Source organism: Panthera tigris, chromosome B3 (assembly GCF_018350195.1).
Source record: "Panthera tigris isolate Pti1 chromosome B3, P.tigris_Pti1_mat1.1, whole genome shotgun sequence".
Lineage (NCBI taxonomy): Eukaryota > Metazoa > Chordata > Mammalia > Carnivora > Felidae > Panthera > Panthera tigris.
Window position 1 is genome coordinate 22,950,132 of NC_056665.1, and position 12,906 is coordinate 22,963,037.

Here is a 12,906-nt window from a genome sequence, read left to right on the forward strand (position 1 = left end):
TGACAGTCGTAAGACTTAATGCGCTCGCGCGCGCGCGAGCGCGCGCACACGCACACACACACACGATCTCACGTAGACGTAAAATGAAATGAACAAAAAAGAATTTATAATTTATATGGGAGAGTGGGGGGGGGGGTGATTATGATTTTTAAAACAGACATATGTGAAAAAACAATCAAATACAAGGTGTCTGAATGAACACTGGAAGAAATTGAATAAAAACCTCAAAGAGTTGTGATTACGTCCTCCAGAGCAGCCTGCCAGCAAGAAGCGTTGGGATCCGCCAGCTGGCATGCAGACTAGCGGGGGCAGAGGCCGGGGAAGGGGCGGGGCAGCCCCGGCTGCGAGAACAAAGGAAGATCCGCAATCACCGTGCACGCTGCACAGACCGTACGGAATGAATAGAGGATTGACGTTGCCACCACAGGAAGTGTCCGCCGCGCCTGCTCAGAGCCAGTAGGAACCACAGTCACAGGAAGAGAGCAGGGGGAAAAGGAAAAGAGATGCACACTTCCCCGAAACAAGGTCCCGGTGCCGGCTGCTACCCTCCGGGCCTCTAGCCCAAAGGAAGGCACACAGGGGAAGTTCCGGTACCTTTTGGGGGGAAGAGGCTGCCATGGAAGAGCCTGCAGCTCCCACTGAAGCCTCTGAGGCACCTGGGGCATCTACGGGTGCCGAGGCAGCAGGGGAGGGTGCACCTGGGCCTAGTCTCCGCACACGCCCGGTCTTCCGGCAATTTGCGGCTACAGGTCCGGCCCCCCTTCGCGCGTCACGTCTGAGGCCTGCCCAGGCTGCAGGGGGCGGGGCTGGGCCCAGTCGCATGCAGGGCCGGAGTGGTGGCAGCTGGACGAAGCAAGTCATCTGCAGGTATTATCTGCATGGGCTTTGCAAGGAGGGGGAGAATTGTCGCTACTCACATGACCTCTCAGGCCAGCAGTTGGCCAGGGAGGGCCATGGTTCACTGCCTCGGGCCTCTGCAGACCAAGGCCCTAGCACGGCTGCGCATACTGAGACCCTGCCTCAGGAAGTGGCGAAAGCCCCCTCTGCTGCGCCTTCATGCTCCTTGCCTGTGATTGGCTTGGCTGCTGAAAGGGGTTTCTTTGAAGCTGAGAGAGACAATGCAGGCCTTGAAGCTGCAGGAGGAGCCAGTGTAGAAGGCTGGGAGAATGCTATTGAATTTGTACCCGGGCAACCCTATAGGGGCCGCATGGTCCCTTTTGTTCCCAGGGCTCCTTTACAGAGCCCAGTGACTGAGAGGGAACAGATTGCAGTGGGCAGGGGTCAGCAGCTTTGCCGTGATGCTGCCATGGGGCAGTGCTTTCGTGGGGAGAGTTGTATGTATATCCATGGAGAGATATGCGATATGTGTGGGCTTCAGGTCTTGCACCCTGTGGATGCTGTGCAGAGGGCAGACCATACAAAGGCTTGCATTGAAGCACACGAGAAGGATATGGAACTCTCATTTGCAGTGCAGCGAAGTATGGACAAGGTGTGTGGCATCTGCATGGAGGTTGTCTATGAGAAAGTCAACCCTAGTGACTGCCGCTTTGGCATCCTCTCCAACTGCAACCACACCTACTGTCTTAAGTGTATCCGCAGGTGGAGGACTGACAAACAGTTTGGCAACAGGATCGTCAAGTCCTGTCCACAGTGCAGGGTTACCTCCAACTTTGTCATTCCCAGTGAGTTCTGGGTGGAGGAGGAGGAAGAGAAACAGAAACTTATTCAGCAGTACAAGGAGGCAATGAGCAACAAGACTTGCAGGTATTTTGCTGAAGGCAGGGGTTACTGCCCATTTGGAGAGAACTGTTTTTACAAGCATGCAACCCCTGAGGGCCCAGGAGAGGATCCTCAGAGGCAGGGTGCTGAGGCATCCGGTGCTCACTGCAGTCAACTTTTGGAGCCTACTCAGGTGGGAGAGGGCGAGATGCCCTTTAAAAGCAGTAAAAAAAAGCTTGTCATGCTTCGGCTGGCCAATCTGTTGTTTAAGTGTTTTCTTTCACTGGGAAAGAGTGCGTTTTTTGTTGTTTTTTTTTCTCAGAGGACCAGTGGGACTTCATTATAAGCTGGAAAAATATTCCAGTTTGAATCTGTAGCATTATGCTGTGGCATGTGGTCTAGTGTGCTACGGCTCTGTCTGTCATCTGCTATTGCTTGTTTGTTGTTTATAGACACATCTATCATTTACAGGGGCTATGGAAGCCATTTTTACAAAGCATTCATCTCTGTTTTCTTGTCCATCCTCATTTCAGGGTTATGCTGTTTTACTGTGGTAAACTGTAACAAAGTCCTTAAAGTTATTGTTCGATGAAATGAATATTACTGTAGTTTATGGTTTATTTTGTCATCTCTGTTTTCAACAGGATTGATTCAGTTCTAGTCTAGTGTTTACAGAATTTCCACACTCATTTTGAAGTCCCTCAAGAATAAATGTGACAGGGTGAAGGGAGAAGTCTTAACTGAACAAGGAGCTTTTTGCTACTACAGCCTTAAGAAATGGACCCCCGCAGGGCCTTTGTGGTACAACTGCTCATCTTTGTTGTTTACATGTCCGTTCTTTCCCTCATTCCTCTTCAAGTGCACTCTTTAACATGTGGTTACCTTGTGGTTTTGTGTTTTACTTGACCAGAACCAAGTGCGTATGTTTACATGTTTTTATCCTGTAAAGCTTGATGTGAAATTACTTACATTTCAAAGTATATATTTAAGAATTATATATTTGCATATAAATGTGTGTAAAAGTTATATCTTTCAAGATATATATAAAACATATACACTATCATATATCTGGAAGAGCTAGAAGCTGAAAATGGAAGGCTAATAGTATTTGCTGTTGTGAGTGTGAAGTGTGTAAATGATCTTTCTGTCCTTTTCACAGGCTTCAGTGATTAGTATCTAATGAAAACAGATATTCAAGTGGCTGTGGTCAAATGTAGCAGACACAGATAAAGGACTTACAAATTAGGACATTGGTAATTCCTTTGGTGGCATCGATAGCTCACTCTCCTATTATAAATACACAAATGTGTGTTCCCATGCAATTTAGCACAATCACATTCCTTATAACAGCACAATTAGCCTTGAACTCAGATATACAGTTCTTTGTATTAATATTTTGTATTATCTCTTGACATTAAAAAAGGGGCTTTTGACAAAAGTTTTCAACATACAAATGACAAAATTATGAAAGAGAAAATAGAATATAAAAATATTGGAACCAGTCAGAATATAAGAGTGAAAAGATTTAAAAAAAAGTGAAATGTATAAAGGAACAAAAACTAAACACAATAGTAATAAGGAGATAGTATAGCACAATTACACTATCAGATTAAATAAAAATGGTTTAAAAACTGAAACTCAAAGATTATCAGACATGATTAAAATAAAAATGAAGCTATATGCTGTTTAAAATACACATCTACAGTATAAGAATACAGAAACATTAAAAGTAATAGAATAAAAAGCTAAATAACAATGCTGTGGCTTTTGTAATATAGTTGATATTAAGGATAAACACATTGCTGGAGATAAATATGGTTGGTATATAAACATAATTTACATGGAAGATAAAACTATTCCAATTTTGTATTCATTTAATAATATGCCATCTGGTAATCAAATAAATAATTGATAAGGAGAAAAATAGAAAATTTAAATGGGCAATTTTCATACATCTTTTCAGTAACTGAACAAGCAAATAAAGAGTATCAATTGAATAGCGCAATTTTAACAATTTATCCAGTGTAAAATGTGTAAAATGCTGTATGCATCAACTGCAGAATTGTTATCTTGGCTGGTATATGTGGAAATATACCAGATGCATGAGTTCTAGGAGATTCAGACTGCCCTGACTATTCAGCAAAGACAGGGTCCATTTGCAGTTTGTGACATGTGCTAAGCACTCTCCAAAGCACTAATTTAACTCCTAGACCAACTTTATGAGGTACTTGTGCTCTATTTTTCTCATAATCCTAATGAGGTATAAATGAGGTTATATTACTTGCCCATATAACTATGACATATTGGAACTGCAAATGGAACTCTGTATTTCTACAACACAGTCACCATGCTGCCTCTTTCCTCACCTACATGCTCAGGACCAGCTGAATATTGCTAATGGAAACACACATGCAGTCTTTTAGTATGAATGGTTCAGCCAGGTGGGAAAGAGACGGACATAAATAAATTCCTAGAGAATGTGGGGGCTGTGGAGCTTTATCTGTTGGCTTGTGGACTTGGTATTTCTTAGTCCCTTACTCATAACATGCTTTAGCCTCCTATATTTTTACACTGCCTGTTCCTTCTTACATGATTCCTAGTTTTATTGGTAAGTATATTTTTGTCATATTTCTTCCATATTGATTCCTTTTATCCAAAGAATTCACCAATCAAGAGGCTGTAGAAGCCTCACTCTTACTGTCATGCAGCGTGAGTGATTCAAAACAAAATTCAAATATGCTGGTTCCCCTGAGGCCACCCCAGTACTGCAGAGGAAAGAGGGCTCAGATGACCAAACAACCAAAGAAAAGGACCACATGGGTCACTCACAAAAACTGTACTGAGATCAAAGTCTCAAAAAAAAATGAGCTTTGAATAGTGGCTAAGCTGCTCTCAAGGAGAGATTTTTAAGTTGAGCCTGGAAAGCTTTGAAAACTTTGTCCTAGTATACACTACCTAATGTTGTGAAATAGCATGTTTTTATTCAAATAGCATCTTGAACGATCATAATAAAGTTAAGGAGATACAGTGGAATAAGAATTATCAGAAGATAAAATGGTTTTGGTGACAAAGAATACTTAGAATCTTGACTGCTTCTTACCAGCCATGCAATCTGGAGAAAGTCACTTAAATTTTCTATACCTCAACTTTTTTATATGAGAAATGGGTACAGCACCATCTATTTTACAGGGTTGTTATGATGACCAAATGTAATCTGGACAAAGAACTTGAAACATAGCTGGGATTTTTAAAGTGACATGTGTAAAAAATAGGACTTATGTGTGTTTGTGTACTTGAGAAGAGCTTGCACAAGAATTAATACTCCATGAAGTTTTTCTCTTTGAAATCTTTGGAACTTGTGTTAAAGTAACATTATTAGTTTAAGATTTTGTGTAGCATGGAGGCACATTACCTTTATAGTCATAATTTCAAAAAGATGGAGTAATTTTTTCAACCAAAGTCATTCAGTTAAAACTAAAAATGTGCTATTTAATTTCTGATATATAGTAAACAACAACAAAAACATGTATTATTTGTGATGGATGTCTAAATAAGAAAATAAAAAATAAAATGATGTTTAAAAAAGGATTTCCTGTTCCCTCCTCAGCTCATTTAGAGGTCAAATAAAGGGATGTCACTGCCACCATAGCTATACAAAGTATTCCAAGGACTTGTTCATGAAGACAGCTGGGCCACCCCTGTTTCAGTCAGAAACAAAGGAGCCCTTGCCACACAAAAGTTTGTTCTGTGAGTGATTCAGAGTTGTGCTGGCCCCTCCTCCACTTGGATTCATGGACTCAACCCAGGAGTCCAGACAGACGGTATCACTTTACACAAAAAATGCCTGCGCAAAACGAGTCTGATTTGCTTGTTTCACATGACTAAATTTGGTAGATGTGCAGACTTAAAATATGCTAAAAGTTTACTTAGTACCCCTTCCCCTCTAACATATGGAAACCACTTTGTCTCACATGGCATTAGATCCATTTACTGAATTTCAAGATCTTAAAGGGAAACATTTCCAGTCCATAGTTGATACCCGTATTGTCTTCTACTTTGCACTTTTGTAAACATTTTGGGATCATGGTTTTTGTTTCCACAGCAGATGCTAAACTGCAACCTCAGTGTGAGATGAAGTTGGGGTAGGGATGAGAAAAGGGAGTCTTGGAAATAACCCAGCACTAGTGCAAAAAAAGTAAATTAATATGTGTCAGAATTTTTGCCATAAAAATATATATATCACATTTTCCAGTGTTGAATGCACACTAACAAAAATGACCATCAGATCATAATGAAACACATTTACATGAGAAATTATTAGTACAGGCAATATTTTCCAAGTTCAATACAAGAAAATTTGCCACTACCATTCAAAACTTCTTTTAAATATCTCTTAAAATAATTGATTAAAGAGTGAATTCAAAGTAATTCAACAATATACATTGTCTAGAAAGACAAATTACATAATTACGTATTCAAATCTGTAAATTTTAAAGAAATTGCAACATACACGTACAGAAGTAAGCAGAAAGAATTAAGAATCATTAAAGCAAAAATTAGTGGATCAGAAAATAGAAATATAAAACCTGTTTCTTTGAAAAAATAACAAAACATTAACTTAAAAAAATAAAGGACAAGGTGCAATTGAACAAAATAGGAAACAATAAATAGGAAGAAATCAACGATAAAAACACAGTAAAGAAATAGATAAATTCTTGTTACACTGAAGTCAGTATACTCAAATGGGAAAGAAATTTAAAATCTATATTAATATAATTTTTCAAACATTAGAAGGCAAAGATCAAACCAACTGCTAATGAAAATTTAAAGTTGTCAGGAATGTACTTAGCCCTGCCCCCAAAGAAAGAAAAGGAGAAGACATTTGACCCAGAAATGTACTAAGTCCTTTAAATATATTGTAATGCTATATAAGCCAGTCCAGAGAACAAAAGAAAAGGGATAGTTAATATAACTTATGCATGACCTATATCATCAGTGTCAGAATGTTACCAACACAGTACAATGCAAAGATAACTAGAGTTCAAAATCATTTGTGAATATTGATGCTAAAACATCTCAAATGAAATATTTTAAAAAATATAAAAATCAGAAAGGAATAGGTTATATTCCAGGAGAAAAAGAATGGAAGAATATGAGACAATACTTATCTTAATATATCAAAATAATAATCATTTGGACATCTTCATATATCCAAATAAAAAACTAAATTTGTGATCAATATGCTTATTTAAAACATAATACAGATGGGGCACCTGGGTGGCTGAGTCGGTTTAGCATCAGACTCTTGATTTTGGCTCAGGTCATGATTTCATGTGAAATCAAGTTCCATCTCAGCTCCCTGCTGGGCAGGAAGCCTGCTTAAGATTCTCTCTCTCCCCTCCACTGCTCACTCATGCATGTGCTTGCTCACTCTCTTAAAAAACAACAAAAAAACATATGCAGATGTATGAAGTATAAATATTTATATATGTATATAGATACATATATTGCATACATATGCAGTATAATGTCTATTTTTTTAACGTTTTAATTAAAATTCCATTTAACATCTAGTGTTATAGTAGTTTCGGGTGTACAATATAGTGATTAAGCACTTACATAATCACCTAATGCTCATTACAAGTGCCCTCCTTACCTATTTCACCCTCCTGTCACCCACCCTTCTCTGGTAACCATTAGTTTGTTCTCTAGAGTTAAGTCTGTTTCTTGGTTTGCCTCTCTTTCTCTTTTTTATTTTTCCCTTTATTATTTGTTTTGTTTCTTAAATTCCATATATGAGTGAAATCTTATGGTATTGGTCTTTCTCTGACTTATTTCACTTACCATAAAACTCTAGTTCCATCCATGTCATTGCAAATGGAAAGATTTCATTCTTTTTTTATGACTGAATAATATTCCATTATATGTGTGTATAGTATATGTGTGTGTGTGTGTGTGTGTGTGTGTGTGTGTGTGTGTGTATCACATCTTCCATAACCATTCATCAATCCATGGACACTTAGGTCATTTGTGTAGTTTGGCTATTGTAGATAATGTTGATATAAGCATACGTGTGCACACATCCTTTTGAATTAGTATTTTTTATATTCTTTGGGTAAATACATAGTAGTGCAATTGCTGTATGATAGGGTAGTTATATTTTTAAGTATTTGTGGAACTGGTTTGCAAACAGTTTGTACCAGTTTGAATTCCCCCCAGCAGTGCAAGAGGGTTCCCCTTTCTTCACATCCTCGCCAGCACCTGTTGTTTCTTGTGCTGTTGATTTTAGCCATTGTGACCAGTGTGAGGTGATATCTCATTGTAGTTTTGATTTGCATTTCCCTGATGGTCAGCTGTATTAAACATCTTTTCATATATCTGTTGGCTATCTAGATGTCTTATTTGGAGAAGACATGTCTTCTGCCCACTTAAAAAATTTTTTTTAATGTTTATTTTTGAGAGAGACAGAGACAGAATGCGAGTGGGTTGGGGCAGAGAGAGGGGAGGCACAGAATTTGAAGCAGGCTCCAGGCTCCGAGCCGTCAGCACAGAGCCTGACGTGGGACTTGAACTCACAAGCTGTAAGATCATGAACTGAGCTGAAGTCGGAGGCTCAAATGACTCAGCCACCCACGCGCCCCACCTTCTGACCATTTTTGATTGGATTGTTCATTTAGGGGGTGTTGAGTTTTATAAATTCCTTATATATTTTATATACTAGCCCTGTATCAGATATGTCATTTGCAAATATCATCTTACATTCTGTAGGTTGCCTTTTATTTTTGTTAATTGTTTCTTTCATAATGCAGAAACTTTTTATTTTGATGAAGTCCCACTAGTTTATTTTTGCTTTTGTTTCCCTTGCCTCAGGAGACATATGTAGTAAGAAATTGCCATGGCCGATGTCAAAGAGTTGCTGCCTATATTCTCCTCTAGAAATTTTATGATTTTAGGTCTCACATTTAATCCATTTTGAATTTATTTTTGTGTATTGTGTAAGAAAGTGATCTAGTTTTATTCGTTTGCATGTTGCTGTCCAGTTTTCTCATCACCATTTGTTGAAAAGACTGCCTTTTTCCCATTGGCTATTCTTTCCTGCTCTGTTGAAGATTAATTGACCATTTAAGTTGTAGGTTCATTTCTGAGTTTTCTGTTCTATTGATCTATGTGTCTATTTTTGGGCTAGTACAATATTGTTTGATCAATACAGCTTTATAATAGGATTTGATGTCCAGAATTGTGATGCCTTCAGCTTTGTTTGTTTGTTTTTAAGGTTGCTTTGGCTATTTGGGGACTTTTGTGTTTCCATACAAATTTTTGGATTTTATGCTCTACCTCTGCAAAAAAATGCTGTTAGTATTTTGATAGGGATTGCATTAAATCTGTAGATTGCTTTGTGTAGTATATGTCTTTTTTTAATGCAGACAGTCACAAAAATACATAACTAAGAAAGTAAATAAAGGAGATGAAAGAAAGTAAATAATATAAAATATTAAATATTAAGGCTCATTTGATTTTTTCACAATTTATAAAGTAAACCATTATCAATTAAGAAAATGAAGAAAAAATAGGAACAAAAAGCACATTATGCAATCATACACACACACATTAGTGATCAAGTTTATGAAAAATGCAAAATGCAAAAAAATAAATATTAGTAAAATTCAGAATAAAATATTTCAGCATGTTTATCCTTTTAATAAGTCAAAGGAATGTAGTCATATAATTATCTTCTTTAATCAGGCAAAAACAAGGAGATCCCTCCTCTTCACTGCCAGTTAACATTATAGTTGATCCCTCAACAACATGGAGTTAGGGGTGCCACACTCCCATCCTGTGTAGTCATAAATTCACATACTTCTTTTGACTTCAAAAAACTTAACTACTAAAGGCCTGCTGTTGACCAGAAGCCTTACTGGTAACATAAAAAGTCAATTAAAACATATTTTTAATGTTATATGTATTATATACTATATTCTCAGAATAAGCTAGAGAAAACAAAATGCTATTAAGGAAATCATAAGAAAGAGAAGATACATTTATAATGCATACTATATATTTTTTAAAAAATCTGCATATAAATGGACCTGCACAGTTCAAACCTGTGGTGTTCATGGGTCAACTGTATTTTGATAATGCAATTGCATACAAAACCAAAAGAAATAGATATATAAACTTCAAAGGAAAATATAAATTTATTTCTTTCAGCAGATGATACACTTTTATATGTTGAAACTCCAAAACTGTCCAGAAAACTTCAAAAGAAAAAAATAAGTAAGGTGCTTAGAAAAAAATAATATAATAATAATACATTTCACTTATAAAACAGCACCCATGTAGAAAATGTAGGAGGGACACCTGGGCGGGTCAGTTGGTTAAGTGTCTGACTCTAGTTTTTGGCTTAGGTCGTGATCTAATGTTTCGAGCCCCACATCAGGCACTGTACTTGCAGCTCAGAGCTTGCTTGGGATTCTCTCTCTCTCTGCCCCTTCCCTGCTCTCTCTCTTTCTGTCTCTCTCTCTCTCTCTCTCTCAAAACAAATAAACAATAAGACATTAAAAATGAATGTAAGAAAGACATTTTTTAATGGAAACTAAGTTTAAGTACATAAGAATAAACTTAAATCTGAAAAAGTTGAAAAGGAAGGAAGAAAAAGAAAGAAAGATAAGAAAGAAAGAAAAAAGAGAAAGTAAATTTACTTAAACACATGAAGTATTCTGAGAGTACTTGAAGAAATGAAAACATATACCATAGAATTTGATAGAGAACAAATATCACCATTATGTCAATTATTTGATTTAATTTATGGACTTCACATAGTCCTAATAATGTACTGCTTTGGACTCAATTTTTGTGCCCCCCCATTCATATATTGAAGCCCTAATCCCCAGGAATTGGGGCCTTTCTGAGGTAATCGGATCATGAGTTTGGAGCCCTCATATGTGGCATTAGTGTCTTCATAAGGAAAGATGAGAGAGAGGATCTTTCTTTTTTTTTCAATATATGAAATTTATTGTCAAATTGGTTTCCATACAACGCCCAGTGCTCATCCCAAAAGGTGCCCTCCTCAAGAGAGAATCTTTCTCTATCCACAATATGATGGTATAGCTAGAAGGTGGCTGTCTGCAAAACAAAAAGAGGGCTATCACCAAGAACCCAACATGCTGGCACCCTAATCTTGGAGTTTCAGCCTCCAGAACTGAGAAATAAAAGTTAATTGTTTAGGCTGCCCAGTCTATGATATTTTGCTATAGTAGCCTGAAGTAAGACAGAAGTTGGTACCAAGTAGGGTGATACTGTAACAAATTATATATATATATATATATATATATATATATATATATATATATATATGGTTACGGAACTGGTAATAGGTAGAGACTGGAAGAGTTTTGATAGAAACTAGAAAAAATGATATTGGTGTGAAGAAACTTTTGAAGGTCTTTCACTCTAGTGAAAGTTCAGGAAGGAAAGAGGAGAGCTGTAGGGAAAGCTTGTATCTTCTTAGATAATACACAAAAAACACACAGAAATTGGTAGAAATAAAGACAATGATGGTCAATCTGAGAGGTTTCAGGTGGAAATAAAGAATATGTCATTGGACAGTGGAGAAAGTGTGATTTTTGTTATAAAGTGGCAAACAAGTTGGCTGAATTGTGTTTACATAATAGCATTTTGTGGAGAGTAGAACTTGTGAGTGACAAAGTGAATATTTAACTGAGATTTGTAAGCACCATGTTGAAGGAGCACCTTGGCTTCTCTTGATTTCATATAGTAAAATGTGAGAAGAAAGAAATGAATTGAAGACAGAATTATTAAGCAAAAAGGAACAAGAAAATAAAGATTTCAAAAATTATAAGACTGCCTATATTACAAAAATAAGTGTGTTCAGAAGAGAAAACTAAGGTGTGGCAGACCAACTATTTGATAACAATATTTATGTGAGTATGAACCATAGGCCTAATCAGCTGCCCCAACAAGAACACTACCAATTTGAGCTTAAGGGAACAGAGAGAGAAGATAGAATGAAGGAACGCCATGAGTGAAATTTGTTGGATTTTACAAGACAGGACTATAAGAACTATTTGGCTCTCAACATGCTCTATTCTTCAAGACAAGACAACATGCTCTATTCTTCAAAGGTCACTCAGAGATCATCAGGGTGCCTCCTCAGTTTCAAAAGTGAGTGTCATCACCTTGGCTTCAACAGGCCAGACAGCCTCTGCCCTAAGCTGTGGGGATAGGGCTGCACAAAACCTTGGGGACATGACATCTACTTGGCAGAGCCCTGGGGGTGTGACTCCCACCTAACTGCTTCAGGGAGAGGACCACTGCCAATTGGGTCCAGAAAGCAGACCATAGAGCCAAAGAAGATTGTTCTCAAGCCCTAAGATATGGAGTTTGCCTTGTTAGGTTTTGGACTTGCTGAAGACCTGTCATCCTTTTCTTGTTTCCTATTTCTTTCTTTTGTAATAGGAATGTCTATCCTATGCGTGCCCCACCATTGTATTTGGAAGCACATAATTTATTTGGTTTTACAAGTTTATAGTTGGAGAGTAATTTTGCCTCAGAATGAGTAGTACCTCAAGTTTCCTCCATATTGGATTTAGTTGATATTTAGATGAAACTTTGGAGTTTAGAGTTGATGATGAAATCAGGTAATATTTTGGGGGCTGTTGAATAGAATGAATTTATTTTGCATGTGAAAATTTTGGCTGGAGATGGAATGCTCTACACTGAATGTTTGTATTCACCCAAATTCATATATTGAAGACATAATCCCCCATGTGATGGTGTTTGGAGGTGAGAACATAAGTAGGTAATTTGGTCATGAGGATATGGGGACACAACTAAAAGGTGACCATATGCAAACAGAAAGAGGGCCCTCACAAAGAATCCTACCATGCTGACATTACCAATCTCAAGCATCCAGCCTCCAAAAGTGTGAGAAACAGATGTTTGCTGTTTAAGCCAACAACTTGTGATATTCTGTTATAGTATCCCAAACAGACAAAGACAAGTAAAAATAGATCATGTATAGCTAAAATAAATAAATAAACAAATAAATAGAAAAATAAAGCTATTGTGAAAACTTATATGAAGAAATGCCAGAACTTTAACATTTTAGAATTGAAAAGTAGCCAGTCTTGAACCCTACCAGATCCTAAAACTATCATATGCCACCAC

General features: G+C 37.5%; 1 protein-coding gene across 1 annotated transcript; it reads left to right on the plus strand.

Moving 5' to 3' along the window:
* Positions 1-500: 500 nt before the first annotated feature.
* On the plus strand, positions 501-2,575 carry MKRN3 (makorin ring finger protein 3). Its single transcript, XM_007098959.3, has one exon. The coding sequence runs from the start codon at positions 617-619 to the stop codon at positions 2,063-2,065; it is 1,449 nt and encodes a 482-aa protein (XP_007099021.2). The 5' UTR covers positions 501-616; the 3' UTR covers positions 2,066-2,575.
* Positions 2,576-12,906: the final 10,331 nt, after the last annotated feature.

Bases quoted from the DNA above. Each gene is read 5' to 3' on its own strand.
- MKRN3 (XM_007098959.3), top strand. From the start codon at position 617: ATGGAAGAGCCTGCAGCTCCCACTGAAGCCTCTGAGGCACCTGGGGCA.